The 24,541-nt window shown below is 40.1% G+C and overlaps 1 protein-coding gene across 1 annotated transcript in view; it reads right to left on the reverse strand.

The window, feature by feature from the left end:
* ABHD5 (abhydrolase domain containing 5, lysophosphatidic acid acyltransferase) overlaps positions 1 to 22,897 on the reverse strand; it is a 34,182-nt gene extending 11,285 nt beyond the window's left edge. Inside the window, 3 exon segments of the mRNA XM_025461467.3 lie at positions 7,776 to 8,148; positions 10,893 to 10,978; positions 22,707 to 22,897. Of these exon segments, the coding sequence (XP_025317252.1) occupies positions 7,776 to 8,148; positions 10,893 to 10,978; positions 22,707 to 22,753 (506 nt within the window). The 5' untranslated portion in view covers positions 22,754 to 22,897.
* Between the last annotated feature and the right edge of the window lie 1,644 nt (positions 22,898 to 24,541).

The following is a 24,541-nucleotide window of genomic DNA, read 5'->3' on the forward strand; positions in this document are numbered from 1 at the left end:
TCCCGGTGCATGGAGCCTGCTTCTCCCTCTGCCTGTGTCTCTGCCTCTCTCTCTCTCTCTCTCTGTGACTATCATAAATAAATAAAATTAAAAAAAAAAAAAGATTTAAAAAAAACCCAAAACTCTGGATTATTAAGATGTGGGATATGAATTGAAAGTTTAAGACCAGTGAATAAGTAGTACAATATTCGCTGGCAAAACAAGCAAAAATTCTGAGTGCATTCATATTCTCAACTCATCTGATAGGAATAGACAATGATTAAGCCATTAATCTTTTTCTTAAAGACGGTAAATGTTCGAATTCTAACTGATATTTTGCTTATTTCGGAGATGTTGGAGATCTTTGTTTTTCAGTCATTTTAAATCATTTTTGAAATATTGTTCAGTGATTATATAACACATAAAAACAACTGGTACTATGAAAATAAACTCAGTTAATGTAAAAGATTCAGTATCAGTAAGCTTATTTAGCTTTGCAGATATGTGTTGTATCTAAACCATTCAAAAGCCGATTTTATCCTGCTGCAATTCAATCTTGAATAATTTCATTATAATTTTGGAAGAATTAATTTTTCCAGAAAAAATAAAATTATTCCTGGCTGTTTATTTTCTTTCAATAAAATATTTAAAAACCTAAAAAAAAAAATAGTTCAGTCTGGATTTTTCTGGCCCTCCAGATGACAGTAGAACATCACTGTTATTTCTTTTTTTTTTTTTTTTAATTTTTATTTATTCATGATAGGCACACAGTGAGAGAGAGAGAGGCAGAGACACAGGCAGAGGGAGAAGCAGGCTCCATGCACCAGGAGCCTGACGTGGGATTCGATCCCGGATCTCCAGGATCGCGCCCTGGGCCAAAGGCAGGCGCCAAACCGCTGCGCCACCCAGGGATCCCCTGTTATTTCTTATATAGTAAAATCTACTTAAGAGTCAGGGTCAGTCTGTGGTTTTTTTTTTTTTTTTTTTTTTTTTAAGATTTTATTTATTGAGAGAGAGAGAGAGAGGGACCACCCACACAAGAAGAGGGGAGAGGAAAGGCAGAGGGGGAGGGAGAAACACACTCCTCACCAAGCAGGAAGCTCAAAGTGGGGTTGAGCCAGAACCCTGGGATCATGACCTGAGCTGAAGGCACTTAACTGAATGAGCCACCCAGGTGCCCTTGTGGTCTTGTGGTCTTTTTAATTGTATAATTTGGAATAGAAAAATATGTAACAGGCATGAGTATCATTCCATGAAACTTTTATTTCAGACACATACATATATAATTCTGAGGAGTTACAATCCAAAAAGTTTGAAAATAATTTTTAAAAATATTTTATTTATTTATTCATGAGAGACACACAGAGAGAAGCAGAGACACAGGCAGAGAGAGAAGCAGGCTCCATGCAGGGAGCCCGATGTGGGACTTGATCCCAGAATTGCAGGATCATGCCCTGAGCTGAAGACAGACGCTCAACCGCTGAGACACCTAGGTGTCCCAAAAACAATTTTTTAAAAGCTCTGCAGAATTGTCTGAACTGGAATTACATATCATCTGCATCTCTACATGTAAAAGGCCTCAGAAAATAACTGTTGTTTATTTTTGGTTGTAAGACTTATTCAAAAGATAGACCATCCAGAGCACTTAAGCTGTGGCTTCGAATAATAAATGTCCAGTAAATGTTAGCTACTGATAGTAGCAAAACTAGGAAGACTATTAGAGAAGACTTTTTTCAGGGAGCACAGGAAGACGATGGCTAGAACCATGTGAGCAATGAGTAATTTAACTTTTATTCTTCAGGAAAGCATGATCAGTCAGGTTTTGGCTCACAGGTTATTATAGCGTTGCACCAGATGAAGTTCCCAGGTGATCTTCTCACCAACTCTTCTAGTAAAAAGATTATCTCATCTGATAGAAGTTCTTTGGTTTAAAGAAACCGAAGTTCTTTGTTTTTGTTTTGTTTTTTTTTTTTTTTATTTATGATAGTCACAGAGAGAGAGAGGGAGAAACAGGCTCCATGCACTGGGAGCCCGACGCGGGATTCGATCCTGGGTCTCCAGGATCGCGCCCTGGGCCAAAGGCAGGCGCTAAACCACTGCGCCACCCAGGGATCCCAGTTCTTTGGTTTAAATCTAAATATTACAGTAATCTAGAACTAAGCTTCTAATATTCCATAAAGGACAGCATGATGCAATTGTTAGTTCATATCCTGGAGTGAGGAATGGGTCTAGCCAGACAGCACAGGTGAATCATCCTATCAGACATCTTTGTCAAGAATCAAGAGACTGATTCAAACTACAGGAAAAACAAAGAACTGGCAGAGCAGGAATAAGAAAACAGCCCATCAGTTTCCAAACATTTAAAGAGGCATTCTTCTTCAGTTTAGTCATCAGAGTAGGTCTTGAATTTGAAGAGGGTGAGCAGATTACAGCCTAAAGGGCAAAGCAGTGGATAACATCTGCTCGAACAGGCTGGGATAGCTGAGTCTGAATGCTCACTAAGTATATTATATACACCTGACTTTCATGAGCTTTAAGGTCAACCACCAGCCAGAAATAATACAACAGAAGAACAATCAGATCCAGAACCAAAATGCAAAAGGGAATCTACAGGACCCACTTACAGAACAAGGAAAAGGAACAGGAAGAACTCCAGTCGGCGTACAAACAAGGCATTCTCAAAGTGAAGTTCGCCCCAGGTATTTCCCTGTAGGCTCCAAGCCCCTGCGGGGAGAATGCGAATGCAACAGACACAGAGAACAACAAATTAAAGATCTCCAACTTCAGGTCAAGTAGAGCAGCCTTTCTTCTCAAGACAGGCTGACAGGAAATGCTCCACCCAGCTCTGTACAGTCAGGAACCAGAGCCAGGCAAGGTTGCAAGGTCAGATGATCTGAAAGTCATTTAGTGCAGAAGTAGAGACCAGTTGCAACCTCTTCTATTGTATTTTTTCTCTCTGCTAAACACTCTCTAGGTTAATACAACTTTTTACAGTCTCTTTTTACTTAGTTTATAACAAGCTGTTTATGATGTCCTGAACAGTAGGGGCCAGAAGGAAAGGAAAATTAACAGCAAAAAGCGAGTGCGCAGACAAAAGGAAAGAGAGGACATGTTTGGCTATTACTGCTGGCTTACTTTACTCTCTCCCCATGCCCACCTTAAGGGGATCAGACACAGCTTGATGAAGGTTTAGTAGAATGGCAGCCCACAACACCTCATTTCACAAGTGGCCCTAGATTGTGACACCACCATGGCATCTCTAAGTATTATACATCATGGTAAGAGAACAAAGAGAAAGGAAGGTCATTCGGGGGGATGAAACATGGGAGTGGGGCTAGGACCCAACTACAAACCAGTTCATAACTTCTCTGCTCACCAGTCACATGGCCTTTCCTGAATAGTCCACATGTCCACCTAGCAATTTCTGTCCCCACTGCCTAGAATGCTCTCCTGCTACTCCACTTGGGGACTCAACCTCAGCTTACATTGCACTTCTTTAAGATACCACAATGGGCCAGGTTCTCATCAAGAGTTCTCACAGACCTGCCCACTCCCTTTTACAACCCTTAGCAGCTTCCTGCTCCTTACGTGGTTGTGTCTCTTCCCCAGCACACCTTAAGCCTTCTAAATACATAGGCACTCAACATTCTGTAAACACAACCAACCTGCTGGAATATAATGTTAGAGTATTTCAGTCATCACCAATATTTTTTTTAAAGATTTATTTATTCATGATAGACAGAGAGAGAGAGAGACAGAGAGACAGACACACAAGAGGAGGGAGAAGCAGGCTGCATGCCGGGAGCCCGATGTGGGACTCGATTCTGGAACTCCAGGATCACGCCCTGGGCCAAAGGCAGGTGCTAAACCACTGAGCCATCCAGGGATCCCCCATCACCAATATTTCAATGGAGGAATCATCCAGGTGCTTTTACATAAAGCACCACAACAGATGAATGCTCAGTTTCCAAAATTGGGAAAATACGTGATCACTGCCACAAAGTAGGCCATGGAACAGCTTCCATGGACAGAAGCACTCTGCTGCTCATAGAGTTGAAGCACTGGACTGACATAATGTACCAAAAATCAGAAAATAAATGGATTGGGTTTTATCTGTTCTCTAGCAAAAGAATGCTTTCTAAACCAGTACATTAAACCAGTAAACTTGGCATTTTCATTCTTCTTCTCAAGCTGTCCTATAAAAATAAACAAGGGAAAGGGGTGCCTGGGTGGCTTAGTTAAGCCTCTGACTCTCGAGTTTGGTTCAGGTCATGATCTCCAGGGCGTGAGATGGAGCCTCATGTCAAGCTCTGCACTCAGCAGGGAGTCTACTTGAGGTTCTCTCTCCCTCTGCCCCTCCCCTTGCTCCCGTGTGCTCTTTTATGCTCTCTTAAATAAATAAATAAATCCTAAAACAAAACAAAACAAAAACACACATACAAGGAATAAAAGAGTGGGACTGCCCATAAAAGATGAGAATAGACATAGCTTTTTACTGAGACAAGTAAAACATGTTATCTTTGTGTTTTTTTCCTAAATAGAAATAGAATAGAAATAGAATTTAAGGAGAATTACAGAATTAAGGAGAAACTATTTTACTTCAGAAAGAAAAAGGAAAGATTATATTTGTTAAACTTGAGGAGATGAAGAAAAAAGTAATTCTCCCAAAGTCTATTAGGAGAAAAAAAAAGAGAGACCAGGAAAGATGCACTGTGAATGAGAGAAATCAAATGAATCTAATTTGATCTCTATTAGACCATTTTTTCCCCTCTTCTCATCCCCTTCCCTGCAAAATCTTTCTGAAAAGCTAAGATTTATTTTAATCTCATGACAGCATAATAAAAACAGACAATATAATAAAAATGTGTGCAGGAGCAGGAATTATATGGGAAATGTCTGAATCTCTCTCTCATTTTTGTTGTAAACCTAAAACTATTCTAAAAAAAATTAAAATCTTTTTAAAAAGCTGAATCAAGTAAGCTATGTAAGAGACATTTAGAGTAGGTAGCTCCTTTCTCACTTAAAACTGTTAACTGAGGCATACTGAAAATTTTAAGAATTTGAGTAGAAATCAATTAGAATGTGGCAGTGTCAAACCTGAGTGGTTAGGTGGGAGGAGCTGGGTAAATAAACTTATATAGAGAAGGTGTAGAAGCAAAGAAAGGAAATTATCTGTTTGGCTGTAGCTTAAACTCTAGCTGGCTATGTGATTGATGTTCTTCAGTTTTAATTTCATAACCTTGAGGCACTTAAAGGCTTAGATTTTGTTCATGTAGACCACAAGAGCATTAGAACCACCTTACTCTGATGGCTGCCTTGTTTCATTTAACACTTGGCACCCACTATGTGTCAACCAAAGTGGTATGACTGAATTTCATACATGATTTGGTGTATCTAAATTTCCGAAGAACCTCACTATTTTGAAATTAACTTGTGTTTAATAATGTAAGTTATGCAATTAAGAACAGAATTAAGAATAGAAGCTTGAATATCCAACATGGTCTACACACAGTTCTACTCACATATTGGGCAGTAATTGGCCAAATTTTTTTTTTTTTAAGATTTTATTTATTCATGAGAGACAGAGAGAGAGAGGGGCACAGATCTAGGCAGAGGGAAAAGGAGGCTCCCCTCAGGTAGTCCGATGTGGACCTTGATCCCTGTGAACTCCAGGATCACGCCCTGAGCTGAAAGCAGAGCTCAACCACGGAGTCATCCAGGCATCCCAGCAATTGGCCAATTTAAACATGCTAATTATTTCAAGCATTCTCATATTCATCTATTACTAACACTTAGTGATTCTTGGTCCTGACACAGTACTTTGGTTTTATTTCTAGCATTAGGCGTTAAGCATTCAAAAATCATTTTCTAAAACACAGTCCAATGCAGGGATCACTGGCTTTGTGTTAGATACTTGTTCTGCCCACCATGTCATCCAGACTATGTTGCTATTCTCTTTCATAGATGGTTTTAAAGTGCTCATTCTCTTCTGAATCGCTGATTTCTTCAGAGCACTTCGCAACTGCAAATGAAAATCTCACCAACTGGGGGGATCCCTGGGTGGCTCAGTGGTTTCACGCCTGCCTTTGGCCCAAGGCGTGATCCTGGAGTCCCGGGATCGAGTCCCGCGTCGGGCTCCTGGCATGGAGCCTGCTTCTCCCTCTCTTCTGCCTGTGTCTCTGCCTCTCTCTCTCTATCATCAATAAATAAGAAATAAGTTTAAAAAAAAAATCTCACCAACTGACCTAAATAACAGATAGCCATGAAGAGTCAGAACTCTAAGACTTAAGGGTTTCACCACCAGAGTATACCCCACATAGTCCCATATCATGCTGCCAAGGAATAAATACAAGATAGACATAATAAACTTCTGATAAGAACCAAATGAAGCTCAACCTCCCCGCAATAGCCCTGTTGTCTTATACCAGAAAAGTATCCATTTCCTTCTTTTACTTTGCATTGAGAGTAGGACACAATAAAAGAAAGTAAACCTCAAAAGCCAACTAGAAAAACAAAATTTGGATTTCTTTTGAAAGAAGGGGTCTGCCAACCGACAAGACTACAACCATCTACCACAAACAGGACTACAGACTCTCCAAAAAAACCAGTGTTAATGCTGAAGTTGAGATAAAGAATCTGGAGGAAAAAAGTCGACTGTTCAAGAGGAAGAAAACCTCAGGGCTGCTGCTCTATACTTCAAATTCTGTGTCTACAGCACACCTGAAGTAATGCAATGAGACAGCTTCACAGGTACATGCATGCAGTCTGAAAATAACCATCATCCCATGTCTCGTTCAGAGACCTCCATATCAAAGTTGGTTGCAATTTTGGATTTAAAACTTAGTTCAATGGAAAAATATATTGGCAACATAAAATATTAGTTTTTTGTTTCTTTCCAAAATCAAAGTAAAATAATAATAATAATGTTTTTATTTTCTTAGCACTCCAATGTGACCTCCACTCAGAGATGAAACAAATAATAGGATATAGCATGAGAAAATAAAGATAGGAGATGCTACAAGATTCTGAGGCAAAAGTTCTGAAGTTATTAATTCAATTACTCTGAAAAATAATTCTGTAACTATAAAGGAAGGGCACAGTATAATAAAAACCCTGCCAGATACATCTTGCAGATATATTTTTTTGTACTTTACAGGTGAGAAAACTAAAGCCTCAAGGTTGAGGGATTTGCTCTCAACCAAAAGAATAGCACTGGCACTGAGGACTTGTAATTTCTCACCTCTGGGTTCATATTACAGTTTATTACAACCTGGAAAAGGTTAGAAAAGCACTGCTCAATCCATAGGTCTAATGAGAACAATAACAATAAATAATACCATCAAAAAGTTTTTACTTGTGGTTTAAACCATAGACATTCTAAGTTAGGCAAATAGAAAGTCTTTTCTCAAGCCTTCTACCAATATGTAGGGAAAACCCTAACATCATTATTTCAGCTACTAAATCGGCCATCGGGAACCCTGGGTGGTGCAGCGGGTTTAGCGCCTGCCTTTGGCCCAGGGCGCGATCCTGGAGATCCAGGATCGAATCCCACGTCGGGCTCCCGGTGCATGGAGCCTGCTTCTCCCTCTGCCTGTGTCTCTGCCTCTCTCTCTCTCTCTCTGTGACTATCATAAATAAAAAAAAAAAAAAAAAAAAAAGTCTAAATCGGCCATCGGATGTGGCGATTCGGTCCCCTTTAAGAGAAACTGTCTTATAAGGCTCAGATACCAACAACCATCAAAGACAGGAACTAGAGACTAGTATTTGGGTGCCTCTCTTCGGTCAGCATCACTTACCTTGATGGGTACTTAAGTGAATAAGCAGCAGCCAAGAACCCACCCAAGTTGTGTCCAAGCAAGATCACTTTGTCCAGTCCTAGGGCACATCTCCACTCTTCAATGGATTCCACAAACTGATTCTCTACTTCTTCTGCATCACTGTCAAACCTGGGCCTACTACTTCGTCCAAAGCCCAAGAGGTCAAAAGCATAGACAGGTCTATCGGTGCAAAGATCTCCAAAATTCAGTGCCCAGAGTCCAAGACCTCCTCCAAAACCATGGAGGAGGACAAGTGGAGTCTTATTTGAAATGTTGTGAGAGAACTTCAGTGTCCATATTTTATTTCCATTAGATATAAGAACAGGTTCTTTTTTGTATGTGCAGGGGACACCTAATGAAAACATAAAAAAAGAAATTTTGCTTAGCTTCACTACTTCTGAGGAGTATTCTCAGAGCAATCAGAAATTAACAATCCAGAAACTATCTGATATCCATTTATATGATTTTAGCCTTTATTATGCCATCCTAAAAAAAGCATACGTCTTATTGAAGCAAGTAATTCTCAATTACTGTATATTACATCTCAGTAGGAAGTTCTATTGCACTTAAGTTTCAAGGTCTTTTGGCAAGTCATGTTAATTCTTTGGACTTCCTTTCACATCTATCAAATGAGAATCTTACATCCTTAGAACGGGAGAGGAGCTTAGTGTTCACTGGACCCATTATTTGGAGATCTCTAACTGTGCAGACAATAAAACAATACCTTGAATTTGTCTAACACTTGAATATTAATCATTGAAGACTGAAGTCAGACTCAAAAGAAACATTTTTCCTTAAAAAGTAACCATGAATTTAGGGAAGGACTAGCAGTACCTGTACTGAACACATAACTGAAATCTTAAATTACTTCAAAGTGTAGTAGAAAAGAGAGAGTAGAGTATGGCAGGAAGCCCTGGCATGAGGTACCAGGTAGTGTGGGTTTAAGTCCAATAATCTCCCTAGTATTTGGGTGCCTCTCTTTGTATTTCCCTGGGAAATACAAAGAATCACAATTTTGTAGATAAAAACTTTTACTTGCCTTCAGTGCGGTGGGACTCAATACTTTAAATCTCCCCCAAGTTGACTAAAGATGAAACCAGTTTGAAATTCCTTTACATTAAATTATCAACTGAATAGTGATACTTCATATATACCACTTAATTATTTGCACATATTCATCTGCAGAGGACAAACACTGGAGAACTGGGAGTTTCTGCCCTTTAACCAAAGAAATAATCTTGAGTTTTGTAACACATAGTAGCAGCAAAGAGGAAACCCAGAATTCATTCAGATTACTAACAGAGCCCATGCGTCCAAATGGGGAAAAATGCTACCAGTTTAGAAAGATGATCCAGCAATAGAACCAAACCAAACCACAGCAGCATTCTTTTTTTTTTTTTTTTTTAAGATTTTATTTATTTATTCATGAGAGACACAGAGAAGCAGAGACACAAGCAGAGAGAGAAGCAGGCTCCCCAAAGGGAGCCCGATACGGAACTCCATCCCAGAACTCCTGGATCATGCCGGAGCCGAAGACAAACACTCAACTGCTGAGCCACCCAGGCATCCCAGCAGCATTCTGAACATAGATTTCTGCATATTCCCAAAAAACCATCTGTAATCTCTATTAGATAACTCACCCCACTATATATCACAGGTCACTTGCTTTCATATCTGATACTGAAATGAAGGCCAATTCTCATTCCTATTTGCATCCCTAGAGTCTAGCAGTAGGCAATCAGTATGTTTGTTAAATGCATAAACTGGGCATCTAGCACTCTTTTCTATCTCCTAACAAGAATTTTTTTTATTTTAGTAAACCACAAAGTCAACTTTTCCAGCTTTTATAGAGAACAAGATTACCCAAGTACACAGATTGAGTAGAAATTTATTTTCATGCTAAAAATGCATGTAATTTGGCTAACTGTCCCTTCCTATGGATATATCCAGTTACAGTCACTTACTCCTGGGTCATTAAAATGCACAAACAAGAAAATTCATCGGTGTAAAGAGAATTAAAAGCAAGCAAAGGCAAACATCACACATACATCCACAATAATCATATATGTGAATTGCCCCTCTTAATCCACCCCTAAACTGTATCAGAACAAAATTATATAATAAGCGCCATTGCTTAAAAGTATACCTAGAGATATCAGGACTGCCCTGACAGTACAGGTTTGGATAAATTACAGTGCTCATAAGAATTTTTAAAAAGGTTTGCACACCACTGTAACACAGAATTAAGAAATTCTAAGAAACTGGAACCAGAAGTAACTCTAAAGATCATCCTACCCGGTACTTCATTTTATAGATAACAAATGGGAAACTGAGAAAGGGACTTACCCAAGACCTGACACCACCTGACTGTAGGATCTGGGCCTGGACTAGGTCACCTTGTTCTAGTATGCACTCCACTACACAAGGCTACCAGTTCTGGACCATCTAGAATCTGTGATCAGATTGTAGTCAGGGGTCTTTGGGGAGTCCCTGAGACCCTTTCAGGAGGTCCATGAGGTCAAAACTATTTTCATCACAAAACTAAGACACCTTTTCTTTCTCATTCTTTGATGGGTATGCAGCAGTTTTCCAGAGATCATATAGATGTGATTACCAGCAGGCTGAATCCAGAAGCAGATAAGAATCCAGCTATCTTATATTAAGTCAGACATTAAAAGGATTTACAAACAATACTACTTTCTCACTACATTTCTGTTTGGAAAACAGTTATTTTTAGAAAACATGTTATTTATTTTAACCTATAATGAGTTTCTATTATTTTGAAATGAATAAATTAACATATTTTAAGTAATTCTGTTTTAATTTCTAATTGGTAAATACTGATGGTTATAACTGATAAACAGAGCTCCTTAAGGCTATTACTAATTTAAGAGTATAACACGGACACAAGACCAAAAGTTTGAGAACCCCTGCCTCCCAACATTTCTATGTTTGTTGACACCATGCAAAAGGGAAAAAGTACTTTTGCCAACACGTTAACACACTACAGAATCTTATCTCCAGTTTCTGGGCAGTGTGATCTATTAGATCTATTTTAGCAAACAGCTCAGTTAACTTACAAAAAGAAAACCTTACATTTTAAAATTTTCTCTTCAGCTTCTTTAAGGTGTGATGTAGACGTAGGGCACCACGTGGGAAGCCAACCAGTTAGCCATCCTGACCTAGAGCATCAAAAAGAAAATACAAAGAGGTAAGTTAATGCTGTTCTCAAAGAAAAGCAGAAAAGGAAACTTACTATGTGACGGCGAAGGTACCTATATCTAGCAGCATCCACATACAAAGCATTGTAGTAAAGTACTGGGGAACAGACATTCAACTTCAGCCTGTGAACCTACAAGTAGATATCAAAATCCATCTTTATGGATAGCCAGACTCCAAGTAACCAAGCAGAAATTAAAAACAGGCAGAACAAGAAAAGATTAAAAAAAAAAAAAAAAAGGCATTCTATTCCAACCCATAAGACAGCCTCTTATCAGGGTGGAAGGGCAGAAAAGTTAAAGAACATGAGTAGGTTCATTTAAGTGGTAGGCTCACAAGCAAGTATAAAATCTCAGGGTTGAGAGAAATCTTACTAAAATAGGAGATGAGACTTTTTTTTTTTAAGCTTCAAATTTCCCAGTTCAGAGTGGGAGCACACCCCTAATACAAATGCAAAAGGCTGGCCTCTGTATAACCTACCTAGAGTGACCTGGTTAACTCTTAATGAAAATCTCTGGGGTCCAACCAATAGTAGATGAAAAGAATGACCCAGGCATTGGCAGGAGACAGCAAAAGAAAGAGAATATGGAAGTAAGCCTGAGGCAACAATTAAGGAAATGTGTGGGGATGCTGGAACAGTCAGGCTCTGCTAGTAGCTAACCAAGGAGAGAATGAGTATTTAATTCCTGGTCTGGCAGCGGCAGATCACATGCTTATCCTAACAATCTGGGATAATATGGAGTTATCAAGGGCTAGCAAGGGTTTAGCAGCTGACCAGGAGTATTTAAAGTGACAGCTTTCTGATGAAAGAGAAAATGAATCTGAGGAGGAAGAAAAATAAACTACTGTAGATTTCAGATGATAGGTATGGCCCTGAACCAAGGCTTTGGCAACAGAGATGGAGACAAGAAGATAAACCAACGAATATTTAAAAATAAGACAGGCTAAAGAATACCAACTTATAATGAGAAAAGAAGTAAATTCTGGAGATCTAAAGCACAGCATAGTGATTATGGTCTGTAACACTGTATACTTCAAAACTAAGAGACCAGATCTTAAATGTTCTCACCATAAAAAGAAACGGTAATTATGTGATGTAATAGAGGTGTTAGCTAAATCATAACCATACTGCAGCATATAAATGGTATTAAAATACATCAAATCAATATAGTTATATGCCTTAAACTTCTACAATGTTATATGAAAGGGGGGGGGAAAAATCTAAGGGAGGGAACAGGTGACCCAGCAACTATATTACATGATGTAATTAGCTCATTCCACAAGTATTTATTGAGCACTTACCGTCTGTGAAGAACTATTTTAATCACTTGGGATGTATCAATTATCAAATAGAGGTAAGAGTGATTAGTTCTTCTTAAGGGCATTAGGGAGTGGCTTTTGAGCTGAATCATCATACAATGAATAGGATATTATTTCAAAAGGTAGTGTGGTAGGTAGCTCAGGCATCCCCAGTGAAAGAAAGGACATGAGCACCTGCGTATAAGGAAGTGCATAATGTGTGTTCTGAGATAACAAGTGCATTGTTTCCAGTGACTGCTGTAACAAATTACCACAAACTTGGTAGTTTAAAACAACAGAAGTTTATTCAGGGCTATACTCCCATCAGAAACTCTAGCGGAAAATTCATTCCCTGCCTTCTTCTGGGTTCTGGTGGCTACTGACATTCTTTCTCGTGGCAGGGTCACTCTAGTTATTTGTGTCCATTACCTCACTGCCTTCTGTGAGACTTCTCTTCTACCTGTCCGTAAACACCCTTTGCCTCTATCTTATAGAATCACCAGTGATTCCATTTAGGGCTTACCCAGATAATCCTGTTTCTCAGAGTTTCTAATTCAATTGGTTAAATTGGAAGTCTGCAAAATCTTTGCCATATAAAGTAATACAGGTTCTGAGAACTAAAAAATGGACACATCTTTGGAGACCATTATCTTTGGGGACCATTACCACAAATATGAAGCATGGAGTATGGAAATTCCAAGATAAAATATTTTAAGCATTCAATAAATGGTAGTTGACATTATACTGATGACAACAAAATAATTTACTAAAATTATGTTGTGTTAATTAGTAATCCCTAAATGAGAGTTTTAACTAAGGTTGAGAAGTACTTCAGAAATAGAAATTCAGAAATAGAAATTGACAAAGAATTGTCATTTTGCATCACTCCTTACCTCAAAGGTAAGGCTACTTCTAGTTGACCGACAATAGGAAACCCAGCCCTGTTCCAACATTTTACTTGACATTGTAATATCATCTTGTCACTCTTATTCTCTGTTTTCTAGCCATGTAACATTCCTGCTCTATTGCTTCTCCCCTTCTTTCCATCATCCATTACACCTCTTACTAACTCAGATTGGATTTCATTTCCCTGTTGCCACATACCCAAACTGGATCAGGTGGTAGGATAGCACCCAATTGTCAAGCTCTATTCTCTCTCTTCCTTCCCAAGTTGTATTACAACATTCTTACTTACTCATCAATATCCTCACCCAACTGTAAGAGTCCTTAAAGGTAAGGCCTCTGTGTTCAACAATGCATATTACTATATGTTGATGTTATAAATAAAGTTATTGCTTCATCTGAAATATACTGGCTACCATGAACTACAAGTGGATTACTTGAGTGATAAAAGAGAATTTTCCAGAATGACAGTGACATCTATCTTAACAGGTGATTGGATTACACAAATGTATGCATATGTAAAAATTCAGCAAATGAACACTTAAAATTTAAGCATTTCATCCTAATACAATTTTATGCTAAAAAAAAAAAAGTAAAACAGGCTGCATTTGATAACTGGTTGGATAGAGAGAACGTGTAATAGAGGATTCCTAGGTTTCTGAGTTAGGTACTGCTAATAACCGCAGAGAACAACATGAATAAGTGCTGAGTGAGAAATGTGCTAAGTTTGAATAGTTCGACACAGCATCTAGTTTTTTCCAAGCTTTGTAGGCTCATCCTACATTTGCCTGCTCTATAGAATTTCTCTGGGTATTATGCATAACAGCAGCTCAATAAATTCAGAAATGTGAAGCACCAAATGTGAGAGTATTAAGGTAGTAAGAAAATGATACAAGTAGAGATTTAAATTCAATTCTGAGTGATTTCAAAGCCCTTTTTTTTGTCAGGTGACTACCTTCCTTAAAATGTGTGAGGGGTTGTCATGACTTACTTGATAAAGTCACAGGACAAAGTCACATTCTGTAAGACCTACATGGAAAAGAAGCTACATAATAGCCTGCATCATAACCAGGCTCACTTCAAATGTTCTCCATGCTAGTTTCAAACCTTCTACATTAACAGGTAAGAGTATATGACCCCTTGGCATCCCCTACAAATGTTACATAGAACTTATTTTGAAGGTATAGACATAATAGAAAACATTATTAGTCTATTTGTAACTATATAAAGCTATTTATAAATTATCAAGGAAGGAATGCCTGAGTGGCTCAGCAGTTGAGCATCTGCCTTTGGCTCAGGGCATGATTCCAGAGTTCCAGGATCAGGTCCTACCCTGGGCTCCTTGCATGGTGCCTGCTTCTCTCTCTGCCTATGTCTCTGCATCTCTCATGAATAAATAAATAAAATCTTTAAATAAATAAATAATCAAGGAAAAACAATTCAAAGTTTTAGCAATGAGTTTTTCAGTCATTCAACATTTTATCAATTGTTGAAAAAAGTCAGTTAACAAGCAATTAAAAAATCTCATGATCTTTGTAGCTTACGATTTAAAAAGTAAAGCATTATTAAGCTGAAGCTCTTTTGTCAATGACCAGGAATGGTCATCAAAGTCTATGTTAGGCCACAAAAATATGAGCTAGTGCTGAGAGGAAGTTACTTACAGCTCAATCTCATCAGTTTTCTTAAATATCCCTCAAATCATAGCACAGTTCTTTGCCAGAGAGAATCAGAGGTCAGTACAAAAAAAAAAAAAAATTAAAGCGAAATGAACTATAATCTACTATTGCTCCAACTGACATCATAGACATGTTGGGGCAAAGAAAACACAAATGTAACCTTCATTTCAGTCTTTAAAAAAAAAAATTACATTCTCTGAATACCTACTATGTACAGGTCCTTGAGTTTAAAATGTTATATACCAGCCTGCAATATAGGAATTATGCCTACCCCTCATCACAAAACCAACTTTCAAAAGATAGGATGTCTTGTCCATTCATTTTGCCTCCTAGTGATGGGCATAACTCGAAGAGAAAAGGCAAGAAATGTTTTCATGTTTGCAAGTCTAGTGCATTACACTAAAAATCAGGGCTCTTCAACCACAAGAGCCTCTAACCCTCTTCAGGTTTTCACAACCACCTTCTCATCAAAGCAGATAATTGTTTTTAAGTGGAGTTTTTCTGAAGTATATTTAAACTGAAAAATCTATATTTAACAAAGCATAGTAAAATATTTTTCTTTTCACTCAATGGAACCATAAATATGCCTCTTTTCTCCTAAACCTTGATAATATTTCTGTCCAATCAGTTTTGCCTAAACCAGATGAGAAAATGTTTTACAAAAACTGTCTTCTATGTCTTTCTTAGAGATATTCTACACAATTGAGTCCCATACACATAATTGGTTCAAAAGAACATTTCTAAAAAATAGAAGGAAAGCTGGAGTCTATCTTTTCTGTCCTTTACCTGATCACCCTTTGTTCACAAGTTCCCACACCTGAGCTTGCAATCTCAACCCTACAAAACACTCATTCAGCTTCGCCTCCTGTCTTTGGGATAAATTAAACTCCTCTTCAAACAGGCCTTCAGCCCCTTCCACAAAATCTCCTGTGTCCTCCAGTGTTATTCTACATCCTAGGCTTAGTGTGTGAAAAACTGGACCTAAGGACTCAAGACGGAAGCTTGTCAGATATCCAACCATTCTTCTAATGTACAAAATCCAAAGTAAAAATTAAATTCATGTGGGGACCCCTGGGTGGCTCAGCGGTTGAGTACCTGCCCCTGGCTCAGGGCGTGATCCTCGGTCTCAGGATGGAGTCCCACATCAGGCTCCCTGCCTGGAGCCTGCTTCTCCCTCTGCCTAGTCTCTGCCTTTCTCTCTGTGTGTCTTTCATGAATAAATAAATAAAATCCTTTAAAAAAAAATTAAATTCATGTGGCCCAGCTACAAAACAGTAAACAAGATACAGCACTGCCTCCTCATAGCTTTGGAACATAGACAAAGCAAAACTTAACTTCCCCTGTTTTATTTAAGCAAATAATAAACACCAGCATCTACTGCTGATGCCCTAATTTCAGAAGCAACCCATATGTCAACTGAAATATATATATTAAAAAAAAAAAAAAAAAAAAAAAAAAAAAAAAACCATAAGCCATAGAGACTACATCTATTTAGGGCAACAGGAAGACTTATCAAAAAAAGTGTACCAAAAGGTTTTCTACACAGCCCCATCACTGAGCACCGACTTCTCAGCAAGGCTGAGGATCTAAGTCCTAAAGCATCTCATCAAAATACAAATAAAAGGACACTTGCTTTTAAGTCTGTCATAAATACAGCGAAAGAATCATTTTAGAGAGCAGACTTTGGAGTTAAAAAAGAAAAATACCTTTGAAAGACTACACTAGTGGTGGCATTCTAAGCAAAGACAAAAAAGATGTACTTAACATATTAACAGAGTTTATTAAGAATCTGATTTTAAGTATCCTGAGTTTGAGAGAGAAAATAATGAATTTTTTCCCTTAACTTTCCACCTAATCTTTTTTCTTTTTTTCTTTTAAATAACATTGTACTTATATACCCTATTGCCAACAACATCTAAATTTCCTGGTAATCCCTGTTTTGTTCTCTTAGACATTTGACTATCTATAGTATTACCAAACCTGAATTGCACAACCTATAAATATTGTGAAACAGGTTTCAAAGTTTTCTGAAGAAAATATACAAAAGTCTGGCCAATTTCCACATACTGTTGGCCACTTAAATAACATTTCTAATTAGGTTATAAGTAAAGAGGATTTCATTATACTACAATTTAGTTTAAAATGACCTCCATTTCTATACTGGTATTGTCAGGAGAAAAAAGTTGTTTATTACTGCTCTCTATCCTACTCTAAGTACAGTATTCTCTCTCAGAGAAACTATGAGGTTTTGCTTCTTTTGTAAATATCCAAATTAATTAAAGGTGTGAATATACATATTCCTCTGAAATAATTCCTCAACCAATGAATGATTAAAAACTTCCAAACTGGGGATTACCGCACTTCTGCAAATAAAGGTCTTCCCTCCTGGGTAATGGTTTTTTAAATCTTATTCTTGGAAAAGAGGAAACAAAAAGAATATGTCTCATATAGCCATAATTTAGGTGACTAACATGCTCTTTCATTTTTTAAAATTCTTTTAAAGATTTTATTTATTTATTTATTCATGAGAGACATAGAGATACAGGCAGAAGTAGAAGCAGGCTTCTGTGGGGAAACTGATGCGGACTCAACCCCAGGACCCTGGGATTACGCACTGGGCTGAAGGCAGATGCTCAACCACTGAGTCCCCCAGGCGTTCCCATGCCCTTTCATTTTAGAAAAATAACAAATAATAACATGACTCAAATTATCACTAACCATCAGATCAATGATAATCCAAGCCCTCTAATATATTTTAACACATTAATCCACATTCTTCAGCTTTTCACCTCTGTATTTCTAACCTATAATTTTTAAGGACCCAGAGTTGGAGAATCCGTATTTTAGACAGAATCATGTGCTGGTGATATTTTTTCCCTAGGTGTTTCCTACCTTCTCTCATACACAGTAAATAAACCATTCTGGAGTCAGACACAGCATCAAAAATACTTAAAACTACAGGTGCACTTTTAGATTTACACTGCTTAACTAATCCAAGTGGCATTTCATATTACTTCTAAAATAAGTTTATCTACTAGGTAAATAAAAACTAAAAATCCAAAGTCTCAAACTGAATAATAATTTTTAATAAAATCATCTTTCCACATAATTTTTTATGATTCACAATCAGGAGTGAGGAATTAAAGAACCATGAGTTTGACTAAAAACCTACCAATATAATATTTGTGAATGGCTATTATAAATAATATAAGTCAAATCATTAAGGATTGCATTCAGAGTCATCTGTAATTCTTAAATGTATTATCCAGTGTTGTTTTATTAAGTGGACCATCCTAAGACTTTACAATCATTTGTTAAGTTCTTTGTCACAGGACTGAAATCTCCATTTGCTGGTCTGTGACTGGCATTTTGGAGAACAGGCAAAAGAATGAAGTATGAGTTGGTTCATCCAAGGTTAACAAATGGAATCATATTTCCGACCTCCCCAATATAACTTAAGTTTATGATCTTAGTTGTCTTAGTCAAATTCAAACTTTGAAGTCTTAGGAATATATCTTTTGACGTTCTTTGAGTATCTCAAGATGAAAATATACCAAGTTACAAAGCTGCAAAACATATAATCAATAACTAGGCTTTTTCTTTTTTTATCTTAATGCTTGTGTCAGCATAAATTTACAATTTTTTTTTAAATTCTTTATTTATTTATGATAGTCACACACACAGAGAGAGAGAGAGAGAGGCAGAGACATAGGCAGAGGGAGAAGCAGGCTCCATACACTGGGAGCCCGACGTGGGATTCGATCCCGGGTCTCCAGGATCGCGCCCTGGGCCAAAGGCAGGCACCAAACCACTGCGCCACCCAGGGATCCCATAAATTTACAATTTTGAAATTCAACAAACATTTATTGAATCTTACTAATTATGAAGCCCCTTTAGGCTCTACCAGATATTTGAGTAAAAAGCTTTGACCTCAATGAGCTGACAAAACAAATAGCTATACTACAAAACATGGTATGCTTGCCATAAAGAAAGTTTAGGAAAATAACCATAGGCTTTCGGGGAAGGAAGATCACTGCCTGTTTTGGGTCAGAGAAGACAAAGTGAACCAAGCCTTGAGGGGAAATAGTAGATTAGCAAGGAAATGTTTAGGAAACAATGAAAGACAGCTTTGCTAGAGCCCAAGTGCATAGGGAGGAAATAAGACTCCAAAGATAGGTAAGAGCCATACTGCCTGCAAAGGGCTTGAAGTCAGGCTGAACACCTATAATAAAGCCTCCGGGTGTGGTTGTGCTACAAACAAGACCGTGCCTCTTGGGGAGATGAAAGTAAGTGACGAAATAGCAATGTTGAAAGCATTGGAATATGGGTTACTAAAGCCTTCTATAATCCAGAAAAGGGAATATGAATGGTCTGATACAGGTGGTTTCCAGGAGACAATGAAAATGGAAAGCTGATGTACTTAGAATCTACTCAACTTGGTAGATTCGGTATTCTGGGCGACAAAGATGAAAGGGGGCAGTCGAAAGATCAGGCCACAGTTCTGAACCTAGATGCTCTGAAGAACAGAAGCAGCCAAATGAAAATAGGAAAATCAAGAGGAAGAACTGGATTTTTTATATTGTTTAGTTCAGGGAAAGAAACATAAAAGTAACATCCTAGTCTGGACATGTTACATTTGAGGAATGAGGTGTAAACATCCCACAAAGAATTAGAAACATCACTAAGAGTACTAAAGAGGGCTTCATCATGAGGATGAGATTTCAGTTTTCTCCACAGAAAAGATGCTTCAAGAGTGAATGGGTGACGGGCACTGGGGGTTATTCTGTATGTTAGTAAATTGTACACCAATAAAAAATAAATTAAAAAAAAAAAAGAAAAGATGCTTCAAGGAGTATAAGTAAACAAGACAAAATATGAAAATACAGATGAAAGGGGAAGATAGAATCTTGGAGAATCATGACATTTACAGAATGAGAAAAAGAAGAGAACCTAATAAAAGTGACTAGAGGTCTGAGGTAAGGCATGCAGCAAAGTGTCTTAAAGAGCTACAATGTCTGGTAAGAATTTCAATAAGAAGAAGCTATCTTTACAGTGTCAAACATTGAGAAAGATCCAAGAAAGATAAGTACCCAGAATAATAAAAGCCCCCTGAGATATGTCATTGAGAAATGCTGAGTTTTAAGAAGTCATGTAGCAAGGATTTAAGAAGAAGAGATGGCAACAGAGAGAAGTCATTGATCTCAGCAGTCTTTTAAAAGACAGCAAAATCCACTATCCCACCTACAAGGCAAAAGACTAGAGTCAAATTCTAATGTAAATCCAATAAGTGGCTAGTAAACCCATTGGAGGAGAAGGAGGGAAAAAAATCCTTTATTTATAGCATTTTATGATTTCCATGATGTAAATACCACCACCATGGCTGATTTCAAGCTGCCAAAAGTTGGCAAAATTCCTGAAAATTTAGCAGTGGTTGCCAGTACAAGCCAATTCCAACACACTGCAAACCACCTATTTTACTGTCTGCTTTGCAACTGAGCAATTCTGTGGCAGCTTTGCTCTAAACTCAACTCATATATAATCATTCTCTGGGACAACCTTGCAGCAATTCACAGAAGTCTACCCTATTCTTATTACATTTAGCTTTCTCAACTGTATTGCAACGGAAAAGGGTTAGATGTTGAAAGCCAATGGCTTCTAGGCCTGTCTGTTTTCACTAAGAAAGTCACAAATTAAAAAAACAAGAATCATGTGCCAAAAAGCTTTCCCATGACCATTTTATAATTGTTTCCTTTGTTAATGTCTATTCCTAATCTAAATCTGAAATGTCTTAAGATAGGGAACTTTGAACTTTGAGTCAAGACCTGTTTCACCACAACCTACACTGGCTCTTGGGATAGTTCTATCGTTGATTAATCAAATTAAAAAACAAGGGCAGCCCCGGTGGTCCAGTGGTTTAGGGCCGCCTTTGGCCCAGGCTGTGACCCTGGAGACTGGGGATCAAGTCCCACGTTGCGCTCCCTGCATGGAGCCTGCTTCTCCCTCTGCCTGTATCTCTGCCTCTCTCTCTCTCCCTCTGTGTCTCTCATGAATAAATAAATAAGGTCTTAAAAACAACAACTCTGTGTCAATGCATGGATTAAATAACAAAGTGTCAGTATAGTAAGGAAACAAGAACCAAACATCCCACATGAGTCCCAGTCCTACTGAGAGACAGCAGAGATATGTGTGAGGGCATTAAATCTAGTCACCTGGGGAGTTCCAACCCAGCTCTTCCCCTTGCTAGTGGAGTGCTGGGAGCCCTTTCAGTAGCAAATGAAAAATGGACAGTAATACTGTGCACACAGGATTGACCTTAGGTTTAATATAAACACATTTAAATATATATATATATATATATAAACACATTTAGGGAGCACCTAGGAGGAGAAGGTACTTGCTCACCTGCTTGGTACAGTTCAGAAGACTATACTGATACAGACACTGGACATTGCTCAAGTATACTGCCAAGAGTGGGAGGCCCACCTCTGTCATGAGACTATGGCTGGTCAGCTGCCAAACATATTTTTTATAGTCTGTCCCCAATGATCTGTGTATATCACCCAATCCACAAATTCCTTTCAGTCATGCCCTGGACTCCCAGGTTCCACAACAATGTGGAGACCAAAGAATCTACCTAAAAGCAGTTTCAGAAAGAACAAAAAAATGTTATGACAAACTTGATGGGAACAAGCTACCAGTTAGGCCCCTACTGGTGTCCACATGAGGACATTCAACATCTTACCTCAAGGAAGTTCATCAACAAACCAAAACAATGGACCCATGCATAATGTAAACAGACTTGAAGGGAAGAACCTATTCTCTAATATTTCAAAACTGTCACCCCACACACACCTTTCCAGATACAACTGTCTCACCGAACTCCATACTACCTTCCATCATCTAGGCTGTTTCATATGCAAGTTTCTTCAGACAGTTGAAGTAGAATTGTTACCAAAATAGTAAGCATATATTCAGAAACATAAAAGTTTACTTACCTAAAGAAATGACTAGCCTTGAGAAATATAGCAATAACATTCGTAATTTGATTTTCCGTTAATTTCTGTTTCCTGACAAGGGCTTGAAGTTAGGTGCAAGTGGAAAAGAATCTAAACTTAGTATATCTGCACATTAAAAAGTTTCATGTTGGACATCTATCCTCCAAATTCCATCCAGTTTTGTACACATACACATGTTCTCAGGCGCCCCCCCACCCCCACCCACACCTCTCCGGTAACGCCAGGACACTTGGAAGCAAAGAAAGGTCTCTAAACGGTTATTCATTCTAACTTTCTATCGAGCTTCTACACATCACAGGGCTCCCGAAAGCCCCGGCCCCCTGCCCTGGACGCCCCCAGCCCCGGCACCGTCCGCGGGGGCCTCGGGCTCTCCATCTCCTCCCGCCCAGAGAAGCGCCGCCCCTTCCTCCAGGCTCCGCGGCTCTGCTCCGGGGCGCACTCGTCCGGGTCAGGCAGGACCGAGCCGTTCCCCCTGCTCGAGGCAGGCAGGGGCCGACCGGGGCCAGGCAGGGTCCCAGGGTCCCGGGGGGCGAGCCCGGGGGGGTCGGCCCCGCCCCCGCCCCCGCCCCCGCCCGCGGAGACCCCCCACAGCGCGGCGGCCGTCCGCGCGGCCGGGCCGGAGCCGCACACCCCGGGTCTCGGCGCTGAGGGCCGCCGGCGAGGATGGAGCCGGGTCGAGGCGTCCGCCGGGCGAGCGCGGTCTCACGCGGGGCTGAACCACCGACAGGCGGCGGCGGCGGCGGCGGCGGCGGCGCCCGGCCCGGCCCGGCCTGTGGGGCCGGCCCGGCTGCACTCACCTCTCGCAGGTGTCCGCTGAGTCCACCTCCTCCTCCTCCGCCGCCATAGCCGCCGTCGCCGCGCGAGCGCCGGACTACGCCTCTAAGCCGGCTGACAGGCCGACTGGGACGCCGGGACCCGCCGCCGCCCTTAAGGCCGCCGCTGCCCGCGCTTGCGTCGCCCTCCCCCCATCGCCTGAGGCGGCGGCGCGCGTGCGCGCCCGTGCGCGTGCCCGGCCCTCGCCACCTACGGCCCCCAGCTGCGCATGCGCCCCCTGCCCAGCGCGCTCCAGCCTGGGCGCTGCGTGGGTCTGTCCGGCCACAAGTGGGGAAGCGCCACCTGGCAGGGTTGGGTAGTAACTGATTTCAGGAATGACCGTCTCCACGCATCAAACGCTGATGTGCACTGGGGGTGCTGGGAACGGGGCAAGCGTGCTGGCAGCGCCCTGGACTGAGGCGCGGCCTTCCCTGCAAGTTAAGCTGGTATCCCATAGACGCTGCACCTGCGAGTGGAGCTGCGGTCCCCGAGGGCGCTCAGGCCTTCCACCAGCCGGTCCGTCCCGGGGGCAGCCAGAGGGCGGAGGGCGCAGGGCTCTGCAGTCAGCCAGTGTTGCCTGACGGGCGGGGCTTACAGGGGTGGCCAGAGCCAGCAGCTCCTTGAGCCCCGCGCTGGGTGCAGGCAGAGACAGAAAGCCAGAGTTCTGGAGGGGGGTCACTGATATAACTGTCAGCATTCTTGACCTACGGTAGGGGCCACGAAGGCTGCCCCAAAATGTGCCACTTGGGCATATTGATGATTTTAAATAAAAGCTGTTGAAGAGACAATCTATGTAGGAAGGACATTCAGACCCTCCTCTGTCCCCTGAAAACAGGAAATAAATCTCCATGTGATAGATGCTCTCTCTGTACCAGGAGGTAATGAGACAGGCTTATCATCAAAGATGGGAAACTTAGAGCCAAGAAGACTTTATAAACAACCCTAGCTACTTTTTACTATTTTACTACTCTAGCCCAAGTTCTGTTAGGAATTCCCCACTAATTGAAGCTTCCAAAGTTAAGTTTTCTATATCCTGTCAATTCTTCAGTTATACTTTTTTTTACTCTGAAAACTATAAAAACTGCCTGCCTTGGTCATTTCTTAAGGTCTCGGTTTCATTATTGAGCCTCTGCTCACATAATAAAACGTTGGATTTTTTTTCTCCTGTTAATCTGTCTCATGTAAATTTAGTTCTTAGTCCATTTGGAAGACCTTGAAGGTACAGAAGAATTTTTCCTTCCCTTCAGTACCATTCATCATTCTTACCTACTACCTATTATGTGTCCACTCTGCTAAGAAACAATGTATTGAAAAGGTCTGAGACCCGATCTCCCAAAGTTCTAGTACAACCTGGTGCCCTATTTCCAAATCCACTTCCTTTTGGTGACCTACCATCCAATTACCTTGAGTGAGAGTGCCTGTGTTGGAAGATCACCAGCTGACTCTCCTATCAGGTAGTCAGGTTGTGATGCCTTTTTTTTTTTATTGGAATTCGATTTGCCAATATATAGCATAACCCAGTGCTCATCCGTCAAGTGCCTGTCACCCAGTCACCCCATTCCCCTGCACAACTCTGCTTCCACTACCCCTTGTTCATTTCCCAGAGTTAGGAGTCTCTCATGTTCTGTCACCTGCGAGTGGAGCTGCAGTCACCGGGGACACTCTGGCCTTCCACCAGCCCGTCCATCCCGGGGGCAGCCAGAGGGCAGGAGGGCCCTGATTTTTCCCACTCATTTTCTCTCCTTCCCCTATAATCCCTTTCACTATTTTTTATATTCCCCATATGAGTGAAACCATGTAATGATTGTCCTTCTCCAAT

This window comes from Canis lupus, chromosome 23 (genome assembly GCF_003254725.2).
Source record: "Canis lupus dingo isolate Sandy chromosome 23, ASM325472v2, whole genome shotgun sequence".
Taxonomy (NCBI): domain Eukaryota; kingdom Metazoa; phylum Chordata; class Mammalia; order Carnivora; family Canidae; genus Canis; species Canis lupus.